Here is a 19,075-nt window from a genome sequence, read left to right as displayed (position 1 = left end):
AGAGAGAGAGAGAGAGAGAGAGAGAGAGAGAGAGAGAGAGAGAGAGAGAGTTAACCAAATAAGTGGAACCAAAAGAATAAAATATGTGAGTACAAAAATATAATGAAAAGATTGGAAAAAATTGAAAAAAATATAATGGAAAAAGAGAGTAAAAATCTGAGTGTTTTTGTTTTTTTTCTGGTGTTTTGTTTTGTTTTATTTTATTTTACATACTATTTTATTTTTCTAATTACATATAAGGATCATTTTTAACATTATTTTTTAAAAATTGAGTTCCAAATTTTCTCTCTCTTGCCTAAGACAGCACACAATTTGATGTAGGTTTTTTATATATGCAATTGTGTAAAACATATTTCCATGATAGTTATGTTGTGAAAGAAAAAACAGGGAAACAAACACTTGAGCAATTTTATGAAAATCAGTCAAAGTCTCAGATAAGGAATCCTGCCCCTTCCTTATTGGTAGAGATGGGGATGTGGAGATTGGAATTGGAGGGGACTGTTGTATACACTGTCAGATAGAGTCACATCTCAAATATTTTTGCATATTGTTTTTCTTTGCCATAAAGGAGGGTTTCATCTGCAAAGTGAGTTTTTATAATTGTGATATAAAGACAAAGGCATCAGTAAAATACATTTAAAAATGGATATTACAAAGTGGTATTTGCAAGAAGATCTGTTCCTCTAAGGCAAGAGAAAAGCAAGAGATAAGAGATGACAGAGGTGTAGAATTTCGTTTAGTTTCCTTCTCCCAACTTGGAGTTTTAGCAGCAGACTAGGTCCCCCAAAGTGAGCCTGACAGCCACTATCTAAGTGTTCTAGAACAGTGCTGTCACACTCAAATAGAAACTGGGGCTACTAAGTGGTACATAAGTATTCCTGTAGTCCACATATTGTGTTAGAAAACTGCATATTGACATTACTTGAATTTTATTGTATTTTAATTTATTAAATATTATCCAGTGACATTTCCATCTGGTTCAAGATGTACTCAGGAATGTTGTGGGTCACATGGAGCCCTGCATGTGTTTGACAAATCTGTTCTAGAAGAAATCCTAAGCAATATGTTGCCTTCTAAAATTATAGTTTACAAGTCCCTTCACTAGTATCTTCCCCATTATCAATCTTGTATCAGTTAAACTCTATTAAATTTTTAGAAAAGATTTACTGAGAAAATATAGAAAAGAAAAAAAATAGTTTCAAAAAGTCCCTTATTCTAAGGAACATACTTAACCTTTGCATACACAAGTTGTGTATGTGCACATGTAAGAAGCACATGTATAGAAGTCCTTATGAGGTTTCTAATAGGTATTGCCATCGATTGAGTTGCAAGGGTCCATGCCTTTCCAGAGTCCATACCTGGCACTTCTCTTTGTCAAAAGGGTTTATAAGAGTTGAACCTCAGGTGACTTTATTTCCACAACTTCCACAAAGTATGCAAGTTCTTTATTTCCTCTGTCATCAGCCACTACTATTCTAGTGGCCACTGCTACCATCTCCAGTAATTGGTAGATACTCTGGTGGGACCTTTGGATTTTCAGAATCCACATTCTCCTCTCAGAATCTTCATTCACCTGAGATAAGGTAAAAATAAACAAAAGAAAGAGAGGCACCATGTGCTTACACAAACATTGCTGCCCAGCAGGGTATAAGATAACTGTCCATATCCTCATCCAGCAGCTCACAGCAGTCCTTGACTTACTTGCCACCCAGAAGGAAGACACAGAAAGATCAAGAGATCATTACTGCTCTACACAGATTCAGTTGTGAATCAGTACCTCCTGAGTCACTAGTTCATCTGGCTCCATAGCCAAATACAAGAATCATTTTTTTATCACTACATACTATCAACCCCTTACTTATGCATGACTGGAAATAGGCTTCCAAATTTCTACATTAGAATTTAGATTAGGAAGAGAATATCTGTACATATTTTCTATTACATATGAGGAAGAGCAAATCTGAGCATATTCACTGACCAGTTCTGCTATTGCATAGAGATGTTTTTTGAAAAGGATAGAAGATAAATGCATATTGCCTTAGTTTTCTCATCAAAAAGGAATAGAAATGGTATAGGGGCTTTCTAAGGAAAAGAGACAATATATAGTAACTTCTTTGGGGATAGTGTAATATTCATTCAGAAGGAACTAAATGGATTATTACAGAGAATCAAGGGCTCAGGTGATGTTAGATATTGCATTTTTCAGAATGTTCAGTAGAATAATGAGGTAATGAGAGGAACCTGGGATATGGGTTTGACAAGATCTGAGATGTAATTAAACAAAGGTCAAGTGATTCAAGGGTAGATGTTATTATATAGTTGGCAAATAGGGTCAAGACTGTGGTGGAAAGAAATTAAGATTAGATCAAGGATGATGACCTGGGAGAACATCTGGGAATAGACATAAGGGAGATAATGCTGAGATTGAAAAATAGATTTAGGTAACTAGACAGAGGGAGAGAAAGGAGGACAAAAGAATACAATCAAAGAGGAACTTTGGAGTTCAAGCTTTCAGTGCACAGAAGGTAATGCTAAGATTTAAGATGTGACCATTCTTTTAGTAACTCTACTTGAAGTAGAGATAGAAGTCATGGATGCTGAAAAGGTTGATAAACTGGTAGAATAGAGAGGAATGGAGGGAATTATTTTGGTTATAACTACCTATTTCCTTGTTGTATCTTGCCTTCCCTCACCTACCTCAGTAGAATTTAAGCTTGAGGGCAGGGACATGTTTTTTGTTTCCTTATATTGTCTTATTTTTATCCCTGGTGTTTAGTAAATGCTTTTTGGATTATATCAGACAAGAATTTGAAAGAGGTAATAGTAGTCCCCGAGAACACAATTGAATTTGTAGAGCAGAGGATGATGGAACTGAAACAGAAAAGAAGAGTGACATGATAGGCCTTGATGATGGCCTTGAATCTTGACAATTATCACAGAAAGTGAGAGTTTTCTAGTCATAGAAAACATAACTAACTAATTAAATAGGGTTCTCACCTTTTGGGATTCTGTGAAGAAGGTGATACCAAGTTTTACCTCACCTTCTTGTCTCAGTGTTTTTCTTTTCTCCTCTGTCTCTCTCCTTCCCCATAAATTATATATACCTAATATAATAATATAATATATACATTATACAAAATATAATATATAATAATTATATATTACATATATAATATAATAAGATTATAATAAAATAATATAATGATAATACATATCATTTTACAGTTTGCAAAGCATTCTATGTATGTTATTTGATTTTTATAAGAACCTTGAGAGAGAGGTGTTATTATCCTTATTATATGGATAAGGAAACTGAGGTTGAGAAAGGGTAAATGACTTGCCCAACATCATATTACTAAGTCAGGACTTGAACTCATGTATTCCTGACTCCATTGTGACAACTAACTTCCTATAGATAAGATAGGGTTAGATGGAATATGTATCAAGTCCAATGTCTAAGGCCCTGGTTATATTCAAGGTCATTAGCTATGACTCTGCTACTATGGTAATACCCCATTGGTGTTCAGGATGCTTCCACATGACACTGGACACAGAAGTTGTCATGAGGCCTACTCCTCTCCAGAGAAGAAATGGTTTCAACCTCTATTCACTAATAATGAGCTTCTAATTTTACTTGCTCTTTGGTCCACAGTGTTAATAAAAAAAATTGGTGGTTCCAGTCCAAAAATAAAAGGTGAAATTTTATTCTCTCCTTTTTTCTTTACCCGTTTAGGCACTTATCCTGTTTGTGGCTTTGTTGAGCTCATTTATTGCAGAGAACCCTTCAATGAGTGATATGAAAGCAGATTCACAAAATCTTCATCTTGCAATGGCAAGGATAAAAAAGGGGATCGATTATCTGAAACAAACTTTATTTGACCCCATTGCAGAAGCTTTTATTAAGAAGCAAACTATTTCAAAAGAGAACAAAAGAGTGGAAAATCTAAGTATGGAGAAAAAGAATGATACATCCAGTCAGTCACTTAATAAAAAAGGCAATGATCAAGATTTCCAGAATGAAAAAGAGGGAACCATTGCCTCTGGCAGCAGCATGGAAAAATATATGAAGGACAAGAGCTCTTCTCAGTCATCTATTCACAACCTTAGTCTCCCAATGCCAGCACCAATTGCTCTTGCGGAATTTGATTCTGAAAATGCAAACACCAACGAGTTTAGCAGTGAATTTGATGTTGATGGCAGTAATGAGGTAAAATATTTTACATGCTTCCTTGTAATATTATTGCATCACTTCACATAGAAAACTGTGGGTTAGATTGGTGGATCCCAACCTTATTTAAGATGAAGTCTCCTCTTCAACATCAGAAAACTTTATGAAATCCCACTCCATCTGATAGGTTTAGCCTTGTACTATTAATATCTATCCATTGAAGAAAACACAAGACAACAGGCTACTACATGTTCAGTAATACTTTAAATGGATTGATATTGTATTAATGATTTACTAATAATCTTTTCCTAAATTACCTATTCTATGCAAAGGACCACCTCTCTCACACACTGTAATGCTCTAGGAGACATTACTCTCTAGCTTTTTCTTCCCTAATTTTCCTTCCACTAAATTTCTTCATCCCTCAATTCTTTGCTCATAGAGGTATTCTGAGCTCCCCAACTACTCTCTTCTTCTTTTTTATTTTTCTAACCCAGGCCTAAGACCTAAATTTGAGTCCCATTTGCTCTTAACTTATGCTTATTCTATTAAGAATATCTCTTGATGCCTATACTCAGAACATGAAGGGAATAAGTTACCATTATCCTTATTCAAAGACCCTTGTAGGTCTCAACTTCATAGTTTCTTTTCCCAGGTTATTTTAATCCTACAGGATGACAACTGTGCTAGACTCTTCATGGGTTTGAACAAAGAGGAAGGTCTGCTGTCCTATCTACTGTAGAATGAACATCTTCTCGGATACAACCAGAATCCTAGAAATCTAAAATCACAAAAATGTGTGCTAAACAACTTCAGAGACTAATTAATTTAATTCAAATCATGCCCAAAGTATGAATTCTGTGGAGTAATCATGTTATATATCTCATTGAAAGTCCCGACCCATTTCCAAATTAGTAGGATTTTCCACATGGAAATCTGAAATATTTGTCAAAAAAAGACAGAAAGATAAAAAAAATACCATTCAGAAACTAAACAAGACATAGAATAATATACAGGTCTGGAATTGTTTATGAAGGGAAAGTACTGCTTTTCTAACAGAATAAGAATATTGTATTGTGTTAAGTTTTTATCTCTCTAATTATCTAATGTTTAGGGTAAATGTAAGACTGTGTACCTAATGCTTCTGTCCTTCATGATCCCTAACCTATAAGATGATATTGTCATTCTCAAGGTACAGTCACTTTTATTTCACCAAACAGGTCCATTTAGTTGGTCAGTATTAAATCCAGGGAAACAGTTTCTTTCATGGATTCTTCTATGTTCTAGTAATAATAATGACAATAACGATTTACATTAATATATTGTTTTAAGATTTGTAAAGTACCTTATAAATAACATCTCATTTCATCATCACAATAATCTTAGGAGATAAGTGTTATTATCCTAATTTTACTGTTGAAGAGACTGAGGCAGACAGAGGTTAAAGTGATTTCCCCAGGGTCACACAGTGTCTGAGGCTGGATTTGAATGCAAATCTCCTTGACTCCAAGTTCTTCACTTTATCTACTATACCACTTAGAGAGAAAATTTTCAAAAAAGCCCTTTATTAAATGATCTGCCTTTAGAAAAAGAATGAGACTTCCTGAAGATTGCCTTGTAGTTAAAAGCTTTCCTTTATGACACTGTCTTGCCTATGTAACAGTTTCATATTACATAAATACATACACATACAGAGATAAAGATATATAATCTCTTTCCTTATTCTGGCCAGTTGCTTTATAGCATATTCTCACAATGATAGATTTTTCACTATTGTTCCTTTCTCTATTGAGCATCCAAATGGGGCTCATCTACAATGTAGCATTATGTTATAAAAAGGGAATTTCTAAATTTCGGAGGTGGGGGGAAGATGGTCTGAGACTCTAAAAATGGAAGATAATTATAGAAGGTGGGAGACTTAAAAACTTTATCCAATTCAATATTTTTATTGTATAAAGTAACAGGTGTTCTCATCAACTTTGAGGATAATTCCCTTTCTACTCACTCCCTTTAATATCTCTCTATGTTAATACAACAACAAAGACTTCTTGAGCACTTGTTATATTCAGGACCTTTTGTTAAGTGCCAAAAATACAAAGTGAAAACCATTACTATCTCTGTCCTCCAGGTCCTTACAATCTCAAAGAAGGCTGTGACACATATTTATAATAAAAATTAAGAAATTTTTCAGTGCAAAAGACAGATCAAAAAGAGGGTATTGAGAGATTCAAGAACTAAGGGGTAACTTCTAATGGGGGAAATTTGGGGAGGTTTTTATGGAAGAATTGATGCATGAGTTTGGTCCCTTGAAGGAGAGGAAGGTATCAATAGGCAAAGATGGAGATAAGCAAGTCGTTCCATCCGTAGGAGATGGCGCTCTCAAAGAGCCTGTGAGAAGAGAGAAGGACAATATTATGGATCATAAGTGCTCCAGTTTGATTAGAACACATGCTATGTGCAAAAGGTAGGGTACTATGAAATCTAACTGGAAAAGCAGATTGGAACCAGATGTAGAAGGTTTGAATGCTAGCTTGGTGAGTTTGTATTTTTTTCCAGTAGGCAATGGAAAACCACTAAAGATTATTTTTTAGCATGTAAAATGGCCTTATCAAAACTTTACATTAGGAAGATAACTGGCAACAGTGCAAGTGATGAATTGAAGAGGGAAGAGAAAGAGGACAGGGAGGCCATCAGGAAGCTACAGTAATCATTAAGAGGGAAAGTCATAAGGGATTCAAATGAAGTATTAGAAGCGAGAAATACAAAGGCAAGGAGATAAACAGAATACTGATCTATCACTCCTATCAACTCGGTTTCTTCTGAACATCATATACGTTTGTATTGCTGAATTCCTTTTGGGAGAAGGTCTGTTTCACCAGTTCTCAGTTTGATGCATAAGCACATTTTGATGTGCCTCCTTGCTTTAAATCTTGAAATTCACTTGGATTGTATCTGATGCTTTATGGGTTGCTATATATACACCCATAAAATTTTACATATGATTTCTGTTTATCTTGTTATTTTATCTTGAAAATTACCGAACATTTCCCTCAACATGATTCATCTTCTTTTGCCATGAATGAAGTTTTTCATAAGGTTAGCTCAACAGCTATATATTGTGTTTCCTTCCTCTCCTATTTTCAGTATGAAGACTTCTTGATCATATAAAAAAATCCATGTAATTATAGACTTCCTTTGTGCATTCTGACATAATTATCCTGCTATCTTAAACATGGTTCAAAGATAAACAGATCTTATTCTTTGACACCATATTATAGAGAGTAGTTCACTTCCCAAATATCTATTTCTTTTCTAATTTCCCAAAATTTTATTGGTAAGAGTGGATCCTTAAGTATTTTCTTCCAATAATTTCATAATTGTTGGGTATTCTTCACAGATTTCTTCTAGCTATAACATACTTTGATATTTAACTGCATCTGTGATCTCAATGTGAGTCTTCTCTTCATTGGTGTGAATTTGAATTTAACCATGTCTTCTCTTCCAATATAAATCTTGTCCATGGCCTTCCATATAGAATCAGCTTACTACTCTAGAGGTCTTCTTCCCCTTGGCATCATGTTTGACAATTTCCTTTTCTGCAAAGCAAGCAAAATATTTTATTCCTTTCACCTTCCTTTCTCAAGGAATCCAGTACATGGATTACTATCTTCCTTTCCTCACCAATTCCTAACTTTATTATAAGGGACTTCAGCATTCACTTTTTGACACTTTTTAAGTATCTTAGATTTTTCAGCCTCCTAAAACCTTATAACTTATTCCTCTACTGAACCCCAGCCATGCAAAAGGATAATCATGTCCTGCATTTACCATTACCCTAGCATTTCACTTTCATGATAGAAAAATCCATCTATCTTAGTATAACTTTCTGTCATTCCATCTCTCTCTTTTTTAAAAAAAATATTTATTCAGATTTCAACATTCAGTTCCACAATCCCTTGAGTACCAAATTCCTCCCCCTTTCTTCTCCTATCCCCTGCCCCCCACCATGGTGGCATGCAATACAATATAAGTTCTACAGATACCTTCTCATTAAACATTAGTCAAGTTGTAAAAAAGAATTATAAGCAATGAAATTAATGAAAAAGGGGGAATAAAATAAAGCAAAAAAGAGAGAGAGCAAGTAGTTTGCTTCAATCTGCTGAAATTCTTTCTCTGGATATGGGTAGCTCTTTCCATCATGAGTATTTTGGAGCTATCTTATAGCCTTGTATTGCTGAGAGAAATCCAGTCTATCCAAGTTAGTAATTACAGATAGGATGTGTCTGTAATTGTGTACAATGTTCTCCTGGTTCTGCTCTACTCACTCTGCATCAGTTTATATAAGTCTCTCAGGGTTACCATGAAGTTTGTCTATTCCTCATTTCTTATAGCACAATAGTATTCCATTACATTCATATACCTCAACTAATTTAGCCATTCTCCAATTGATGGACATCCCCTTGATTTCCAATTCTTTGTCACCACAAAAAGCACTGTTATAAATATTTTTGTACATATGGGTCCTTTTCCCACTTGTATGATCTATTCCATCTCTCTCTATGTGTAAACTCTACTGAGCTAATCTTTGACCTCATAATGACCTCCCATCCTCCATTCCTTTGCGCTAACAATTTTCTTTCCTTCTCAGTTTCAACTATATAACTAACCAGTTCAACTTTATACTCTCAAATCCTTTCTCTCCTTGTCCTATTCTTCTTTATTCCTTTCCAAATCCTGGAGCCAGATTGCTCCCATCATCAGTCTGTTTTACTCCTACTAGAAATATAACCCAGTTACATGAGTCCAGGAAAAATGTATAATAATCTCAACTGGGCTCTCACCTTAGCAAGGTGATCATTTTATTTTTCCCAATTAATTTTCTACCCACAAAAGCTATTCCAAATCTCTCCTCCAACTTTTCATGCTTTCCCCCCTCTTCTACCCTCTCAACTGAGCATATTATCTCTTACTTTACTGAGAACATTGAGCTTAGGTACCTTCTTTTCCCATTTTCACTATCTCAGACTCCTTGCTATCATTTCCTGACTCTTTCTTCTTCTCTACCAGATTCTGATAATGAGGCAGAGCAATATTTCTCCTGTCCAAAGCCAGAATATCTGCATTTACTCTTGATCTCAACTCTTTTCTTCTTCTCCAGAAGATTTTCTCCTTCTCCCAATCACGTTTACCCTTCTCTAATCTTCATTTTTCCACATTTACTTGTTGCTTCCTTACTGTCTTAAAACAAGCTGTCTCCCCTATCCTTAAAAATGTTCATTAGACTCAACTGTCTCTCAATCCCTTGTCCTATATATCTCCTCCATTTCTCATTTAAATTCCTAGAAATAGCTGCCTACATTCATTGTCCCTACTTCCTCACCTCTTAATCATTCCTCAATCCTTTTCAGTCTAGTATCCAACCATACTATCCAATTAAAACTATTGTTAACAGGATTTTACTGAGACAGTCTGCAAAGTTAACAACAATCTATTAATTGCTAAATTTTATATTTTCTGTCCTCAGCCCTCTTGATCTTTTAGATGAATTTAATACTGTCAACCACTTTCTACTCCTAGAAACTCTTTCTTCTTTGGTTCTTCATGACACATGTCCCTTCTCAACTATTTGTCTATTCTTTTTCACTAAGTTTTATTGGCATCATTCATACTATGTCCCCAAACTATAGGTATATCCTACCTATTAGTTCTTTTCTCTTCTTTTGGTGACCCCATAAGCTTTTGTGGGTTTAATTATCATTTTTGTGCAGATGACTTGTATATCTAGGAATCCATCCTCAGTGTTATATAACCATCTTCCTAATATACATTACAAGTTGATGACCCAGAGATAAAAGAAACTAAGTATGCCTAAAAGAAAACTTATTTTCTTTTTCCAGACCCAACTAGCCCTCTTCAAAACTTCACTTATTATTACCAAAAGCATCACAATTCTTCTAATCTCCCAGGTTCTGAATCTTTGCATAACCTTCAACTTCTAACTCACTTTATTGCTAATCAGTTCCCACATCTTGTCATTTCTATATTACATCTTTTTTATAGAACCCCTCATCTTTACTCATACATTCTCCATCTAAGTTCAGGCTCACATTTCCTCTCACCTATACTATTTCAAAATCCTCCTAATTGATCTCCTTGACTTAAGTCTCTCCCCACTTGAATCTGTCCTCCATACTGCTGCCAAACTCATTTTCCTTATGTGTAGATCTGACCATATAAATCTGCTACTCAGTAAGTTCAAGTGTGGCCTGATTGCCTCTAGGACAAAATATAAAGACTTCTATCTAACTTGTAAAGCCCTTCACAACCTGACCCTACTCATTTTACCGGCTTCATTGTTTATTACAATTCCTCCCACACTCCCTTTCTATCTGATTCTCACACACAACATTACATCTCCTATCTCTATGCTTTTAAAATTGTCAGTCCACATGTCTGGAATTAATTTCATCCTTACCTCTGCCTCAGAGAATCCATTTCTTCTTGCAAAACAAAACTTAAACACTTCCTTTTAGGTGAAAACTTTCTCAAATTATCACCACCATTAATGATAGTGCCCTACCCTCCAAACTGCTTTGTATTTACCTACTTTTAATTTATTGGTATTTATTCTCTATATATGTACTTTTCTCACCATTAAAATATAAGCATCTCAAAAGGAGAGATCATTCCATTCTTTGTATTTCTATCTCCCATATCTAACCCCATGACTGCCACATAGTAGGAATTTAATAAATGCTTTTTAATTGATTCAAGACACTTTTTGGAAGAGAGCCACAAATATTATTTATTATCCCAAATAAAATATGTCAAAATCAATAATATTCACAGAATGATTTTGTATTATTTATGCCTCTGTATAAATTATTTTACTTTGCTTTTATTTTATTTTTTTTAAGCAACTGGGGTTAAGTAACTTGCTCAAGGTTACATAGCCAGTTATTTTGTGTGGGTGCCAAGTATCTGAGGCCAGAACTGATCCTGGGTCTCCCAAAGCCAGGGCCATTGTTCTCACTCACTTCACCACCTGGCCACCCCAATTATTTTACTTTGAAGGTGTGGTTTGCCATAGAAAATGATCCACAGACTCCAGATTGTTGCATGAGCATTTTCATCAGACACCTTCAACCTCTGTTTAAATCATTACCATAAAATTTTGTGGAGATGAGAAAGTAGACATTACAGATTAGAAGTGACTTCTGTCTTTTCAGTTTTTGGAGATAGTACTATCCATATTATTTTTCATTCCTTTGAAATTATCTTCTATTTGATCTAGAGAAAACCTGATTCTCTGAGGCCTTTGACATTTTATCATTTCTGTACAAATTTCCTATGTAAGTATTTAGTTGTGTTCCTCAGCTTTCCCAAGTTTATCATCTAAAGTGTCACTGTCACACTTTCAGTGTAAAGGCTTTAGAACTCAAATGTAGTGATTCACTGTCATGAATAATAAGAATAAGTTGCTGTATAACTACTGCCAAATCTCTTCTATTTCACATCTCTTTGATATTCTCTTTCTAATCTCATATCTTAATGCTCACAGAATGATCTGCCTTAGTTGGGTCTCTCCACACTAATTTTCCCTTTCACCGATTTTCAATCTTTAGATGTAATACTATTTATAATGTTTGATTATCTTCCTCTAAAATCTTTTATGATTTAGTTTGTACTCTAAACTGGGGTTGCACTTCACTGACATGTCTGTTCTTTAGCAAAGCAATCAATTGTTTCTTAGGTGAATCATTTATTTTTCCTTTTTTTTGGCAATTTTCTGGTAACACATTGCTCTGATAAAGGAAGACAATCATAGTCAATGACCTCATTTTTAGCTCACTTTCCATTTTTAGAGTCAACAGCTTCTTTAATAAGTCAGTTTGGACAAATTAGCAATACATGTAATGTCTTTCCTTTTTTTCCCCTTTCTTATGATTTGCTTTTGATTTGACTGTTTCTCTTACATAGTAGATGATCTGACTGCATACAACTAATTATGAAAAGGATTCTATATCAGTTCTATGTTCTTATCCATTAATGTTTAGTTAGTTTCACTTTTCATAGTGTTGTTCATTGTTCACTGTACTCATTGCCTTCTGACATTCTTCTTGAGCATTCATCTTAATTGGTCATGGCAGGTTTACAAAAGAACAGCACTTAATCCCTGTTATAGGCCGGTCCTGACTAGTAGTTAAAGTGGGATATGGAAAGAAAAGAAATGAGATATTTAGGGGCAGCCAGGTAGCCCAGCGAGTAAGAGCACCAGCTCCAGTGTTGGGATGACCTAGGGATCAAATCTGGGCTCTGACACTTAGCACCCACCCACCCAGAAACACCTGGCCATGTAATCTTGAGCAAGTTACTTAACCCCAATTGCTTTAAAAAAAAAAAAAAGAAATGAGACATTTGTTGGTCACTTAACAGATAAAATAAAAAACTTACTTAGCCATATTAAAGGAAGACTATGCAACAAGAATATATATCTTTGACAATGAGAGTTCGTTCAGCTAAATGAACCTTCTCTGCCTCCAAGTTGCCCATGGCAATCGACAAGTCAAGGATCAGAAATCTCCTGGAACTCCTCATGAATATTTTGTGCTCTAGTGATCTGGAAGTGGTATTTTAGCCCTCTGGGCCAGTCAAGTATCAAGGATGGTTTCAACAGTCTTTAAGGAGAAATTAACCCAATTTACATGGGGGGTAAGATAGCTTTCACCACAGCCTCTCATCATTGACTATTGTCTCCTTTGTAGATCCAATAATAAGTTTACTCATATTTTTGGCATCTGTATGGTAGGGTCATAATTTAGACCTGGTTCTGAGTGTCTGAGCCCAGGATTCGATCTCCAGGTCGTCCCAACACTGGAGCTGGGGCTCTTACTCACTGAGCCACCTGGCCGCCCCTAAGCAATTGGGGTTAAGTAACTTGCTCAAGGCTACATGGCCAGGTGTTTCTGGGTGAGTGCTAAGTGTCTGAGCCCAGGATTCGATCTCCAGGTCATCCCAACACTGGAGCCAGTGCTCTTACTTGCTGTGCTGCCTGGCCGCCCCTGCCCCTTCATCATTTCTAATGCCATAATAGTATATCATCACATTCATATACCATAACTTATTCAGTCATTCCCCACTTGATAACCATCACCTTAATTTCGAATTCTATGCTACCACAAAAGAGCTGCTATAAATAGTTTTATACTTATGGATCCCTTTCCTTTTCCTTTGATCTCATTAATGTATATGCCCAGTAGCAATATCTAAATGAAAAGGTATGCACAGCTTAATAGCTTTTTGGGTATGGTTCCAAATCGCTTTTTAGATGGTTGGAATAGTTCACAGCTCTACTAACAATGTTTTGAAGTATCTGTTTCCTCACAACCCTTTCAGCATGTACATTTTACTTTTCTGTCAAGTTTGCCAAGTTGATGAGTGTGGGCTGGTAATTCAGAATGGATTAATTTGCACATTTCTAATTATTAGTGATTTGGAGCATTTTTGTTTTCATAAGGATATTGACAGCTTCCTTTGAAAACAGACTATTAATGTTCTTTGGTCATTTATTAATTGGGATATGGCTCTTTTAAATTTGACTCAGTTCCTTATTCATCTTAAAATTGGCCAACTTAGGTGACAGAGTGGAAAGAGCACTAGTTCTGGAGTCAGGAGGACCTAAATTCAAATGTGGCCTAAGACACTTACTAGTTGTGTGACTCTGGGCATGACACTTAACCCAAGTGGGGGGAGAAGGGAGAGGGGGGGGAGAGAGACAGAGAGACAGAGAGAGACAGAGAGAGACAGAGACAGAGACAGAGAGAGACAGAGACAGAGACAGACAGAGACACAGAGAGAGAGACAGAGACAGAGACAGAGACAGAGACAGAGAGACAGACAGAGAGAGAGAGAGAGAGAGAGATACTTTTAGTCAGGAAAATTACTGCAATTTTTTTCACCAGCTTTCTGCTTCTCTACTAATTTTAGCTACATTGATTTTTTTATGTGCTAACCTTTCTTAATTTTACTCAATCAAAACTGTTCATTTTACCTGCTAGAACCTCTTATTTAGTCATTAACTCTTATTCGATCTATAGTTCTGTCAGGTAATGTCTTCCATGCTCCTCTCATTTAGCTATTATGTTACTTTTTATGTGTAAATCATATCATGTACACATTTGTTTATCTAGCTTTACTTATGAGAAATATGCATCTATACTTAGTTTATGTGAAACTGTGCAAAGTTTATGCAAAAATATGTGAACTTTAATGTCTACAGTGCACTACTTCTGCAAAAAAAGGTAAAAAAAGGACTGTTTTTGTGACTCTAAGCATGTTTTTCACAGCATTGAGTTTCAGTAACTTTGTCATTCCTCTTTCTATTTATATTGATGTGGTTCATGTATTTATTATTTTCCTGGAACTAATTTCTTCAGTTCCAATCAATTTATATATCTTTCCATTTTTCTCTCTATTCTTCAGATTTGGCATTTCTTAAGGTTGAGTAATGTTACATTAGATCCATATACCACCATTTGTTTAGTCATTTTCCAATCAAAAGATGCCTAATTCATTTCCAGGTTTTTGATATTGTAAAAATTGTCCTCACAAATATTTTGGTATATTTAAGAACTATCTTTCTGCTGTTGTCTTCATTACATTATATGAGTAACATGGAAATCTCTGAGTCAATAACTTTCTTAATAACATTCCAAATTGCTTTTCAGAATGGCTGGAACAATTTATAGTGCCAATTTACAGATCATATAGCATAATTCCAAGTTTCCTTTCAGAATGATAAGACTGATAAACAATGATATAATAGTGTGCCTATCTTTCTACAACCCTTCCAACCCTGACTCTTCCAATCTTTTGTCACATTGGTCAATTTTTTGGATGTAAGGTGAAATTTTAGAATTGTTTCAATTTGCATTTCTCTCTTTACTAAAGATCTGAGACAGTATTTCATGTGGATGTTAAATAATTTGAAATTATTTTTAATAACTATCTGTGCTTATCTTTTGACTACTTGTACACTGGGAAATGGCTCTTGGTAGTATTTTTATATATTTATATTGTTTTCTTATATGTCTTAGATCTCAGACCATTAAGTACAATTTTGATACACAGATATTTTCCCAGTAGGTTATTTCAATACTTATCATATTTGCATTTATATTTTCCATGCCAATACATTTAATTAAATGTAATTCAGCCTACATGTTTTTTTTCTTTAGTAATTGTTTCTAACCTTTATTTGGTTAGGAATGCTCTCTCTACATAATAATGTGAAAAGCATCTAAACTATATTCTGATAACTATTTTATGGAATGAACTTTAGTATTCAGGCCATCCACATTTTAAATTTATTGAAGATATGTATTCAGGCCATGCACATTTTAAGCTTATTGAAGATATGCTATAGGATGCTGATCTAAATCTATTTCTGCCAAGTCGCTTCTCAATTTTTGCAGCAATTAAAAAAATAATGAGTTTTTCCTCTAGTAATATGTTCTTGGGTTTATTTTTTAACTTAATTGTTGAGCATAATTATTTCTGTTTCCTTATTTAGATAGTTTCAATGATCTATTTAATTATTGATAACAATTACCAAATAGTTTTGAGGACTATGAATTTATAGTTGTAATGCCAAGCAAAGGCAACTTCCCAAGGTTCAAAATACCAGCATAGGTGCTCTCCATTTTATTCAGGGACAAATTAAGAACAGAGAGAATAAACATATAGCATAATTCAAAATACAGAATTTACCAAGTGTGATTTAATCAAGTACTACCTAATTTAATCAAGTACTACTCCACCCCTGGACATTACATTCATTTAATCAATCACAAAGTCCCTCTTCCAAATACTACTCCACCCCTAGGATGTACATTCATTTAGTCCATCACAAAGACCCTCTTCTCAAATGGAGATTAGTTTCCAATCATAAGTAAAGTACATTCATTTGTTCAATCACAGAACACAAAAAGGTTAAAAGTTCTCCACCCTTGGGTTAATTACATCAGCTCCTCCCAGTTCAGCACTCTCTTTTCACATAAACAAGTCCATCCCACAAGTGGGATTCACAAGCTCTGGGTTTTAACACAATCAAACCAAAAACCAAGCCAATACAGGAGGATCTTTAAATTCAATTACTATTACAATAGTAATAGTAATCTGAGGTTTAGAAATGCTATTCCTTTTCATTCTTTACTTTTTATAGCTTCCTTTGTGATTCTAGACCTTTTGTTCCTCCCAAATTTTTTTTATTATTTTCCTAGCTCTATAAAGTGTCTTTTTGGTAATTTGATTATTATAGCAGAGTAACTATGAAGTAATTTTACTAGTATCATGTTGTTGTTGCTGCTGTTTGCCAGCATGACCAAGCCATGAGAACCAAATATTTATCCAGTCATTTATTTCATTCTCCATTTCTTGAAGGAGAGTTTTACAATTAAATCTATATAGATCTTGTATGTTCATTGGTAGGTCATCTCCCATTTATCTTATGCATTTGTAGTTATTTTGAATGGGACTTACCTTATTATTTTGTACTGAATTTTGTTATTGATATATAGAAATTCTGCTTATTTCCCTAGGATTATCATATCATCAAGATATATGTATAATTTAGTCTCTTCCTTGCATATTTGTAGATTTATATCTTTCTACTCTATTATTGCTATTGCTAGAATTTCTACAATTTTGTAGAATTCCTGACAAAAGTAAGAAAAGGGGACATCCTTGCTTTACTCCTATACTTATTTGCAAAGCCTCTAATGTTTACCCAATACATATATTTCTAGCTTATAATATGACATATATATGCATGATAATATAGATACATATAGATATATGTGTGTAGCAATCAAAATTTTAAGTCATTAGGAACACAAAATCAGATTAAGAGATATAGCAGATCGCAGAAGCTGTCTACCCTATTACTCTTCACTTTGTATATGAGGAAATTGAGGCTCAAACCATTTAAGTGATTTGCCAAATTGTAACACATATAGTAATATTTTATATGAGATTTGAAAACATGTCTTCTGGCTACAGAACCAGGGTTGCTTCCTTTTTATGACTATACCTCCTCATTTCTATGCTTAAACTTTCTAAGGTTATTGAGAATATTTTGTGAAGTGATTAATACAGTGCTTGGCATGTAGTGGACAATAAACACTTATCCCCTTCCCTTCACTTTTTTAGCATGAGTGTTGTGCAATGTAAAAGGATTTTTTCCTGAATTAATTGATATCACACTGTTTTGGAGTTTCTTGTTTTTGTTTTTAATATTATAAACTATGTTGATTTTTTCCTAATATTATACCATCCTTGCATCCATAACTATAAATTCAATTTGGTCTTAATAAATATTTTTTTATGTATTGCTGTAACAATTTTCTACAACACTTAATTATTTTCTAACTTATGTCACACTTATTTGTGTATGTTCCATCTTCCTCTACTCCTACTATATTTAAAGTTCTTTTGGTCATATGCCCTATCTTTATTGATTCTTTTATTTTTCTCAGGACCTAGCAGGGTATGGTGGGCATAGAACACAAAAAATACATATATGTGTGAGCCATAGTAAACTCTCATAGATGTTTAATATAATTGAATTGCTATCAATATTTTTTTCTATTTGCAGCACAAGGTTCTTTCATATGTGGTTATGCCTGGAAAGCCAATTTTAAGACTTTTTTGTAGTCAACATCTCCTCAGAGTCTTAATTCATGAGCCCATATTAAAGTTTCTATTACCAGATTAACCCGAGAACATACTAATTCAAAGCAAAGATATTTATTTAAATAGAAAAGAAAAATTGATGTCACAAAAATGCCCCCTTTGTGAAGGAGTATACTCTCCCAAGAGTTCCTACATTACTCATCTCAAAGGAAGTATACACAGCTACAAAACACAAATGGGAGAAGGCAACTTATACCTCTATTGATATATCCCAACTGCAACTCCTTTCTCCTTTCATCACCACCACTCAATATAAGTCTTCAGGGTAAGATAAATCCAGTCTCCTGGACCCCTGTGATTATGCTTGTGGCTGTTACCCCTAGAATTGAGTCTTTCATTTAACTTAGAATATGAAATTTTCTTTGAATTCTTTTGTACCCTGACAGTGCAAATCATTCACTGGAATCAATACTGAAAAAGGACCAAATGGAACTACTGACCTTTGTCCTATTTACCCTGCCAGGAACAATGTCATTCTTACCCCTATATATTATACTAATTTTGACCAACAAAAGTTCCTTATTTTTTAACTAATATATTTTTAACTGTTCTTCAGTAAGACTGTGGTAAGAATTTAAGTTCCTATTTGTACAGTTGTGGTTAAAGTTTGGAAAATATTCTAATGTATCTTATCTCACATGAGCCTAATAGTAATCTTGTGAGGTCAGTAAACTGTTATTGTCATAATTTTATAGATAAGAAACTGAGACTGAAAAGTACTATCAAGTCTTATGACCTGAGAAATAATATGCATCTGAGACAGGATTTGAACCTAGGTCTTTCAAACTCCAAGTCTATTTTCATTATACTACCACAACTTACAACAAACCAAAATGTTTGGAAACAAAAATCCAGTATAAAAACACCAGCAGATTACTTAATCTTAATGTGTACCTCTGAATTTTTATATCACAATATTGTTATTGATCTTTTTCCATGTGTCTTGCTTTTGAATATGAAATATTATTTAAATGTGCCTTACTAAGTATAATTTAAGGTTAAAACTTTCTTTTTTTGCTTGGATTGGGGTATATAGAAGCACAGCCAAGCTATTTCCCCTGAAGATAGCATGGCTCCTATCCTTGGTCTTGAGGAAGAACGAGTCATGCCTGAATCTGAAAAATCAGATGAACTGGGAGTTTGTTTTTCAGATGG

General features: G+C 34.4%; 1 protein-coding gene across 1 annotated transcript in view; it reads left to right on the top strand.

Moving 5' to 3' along the window:
- Positions 1 to 19,075, top strand: part of LOC138155364 (sodium channel protein type 9 subunit alpha-like) — a 117,907-nt gene that overhangs the window by 62,538 nt on the left and 36,294 nt on the right. Inside the window, exons 16-17 of the mRNA XM_069080574.1 lie at positions 3,734 to 4,207; positions 18,957 to 19,074. Of these exons, the coding sequence (XP_068936675.1) occupies positions 3,734 to 4,207; positions 18,957 to 19,074 (592 nt within the window). The remainder of the gene's footprint in view (positions 1 to 3,733; positions 4,208 to 18,956; position 19,075) is intronic.

Source organism: Petaurus breviceps, unplaced genomic scaffold, assembly GCF_028583685.1.
Source record: "Petaurus breviceps papuanus isolate PSGF00001 unplaced genomic scaffold, PetGlider_PUasm1.0 91133, whole genome shotgun sequence".
Taxonomy (NCBI): Eukaryota; Metazoa; Chordata; class Mammalia; order Diprotodontia; family Petauridae; genus Petaurus; species Petaurus breviceps.
This window is presented reverse-complemented; position numbering and strand designations above follow the sequence as displayed.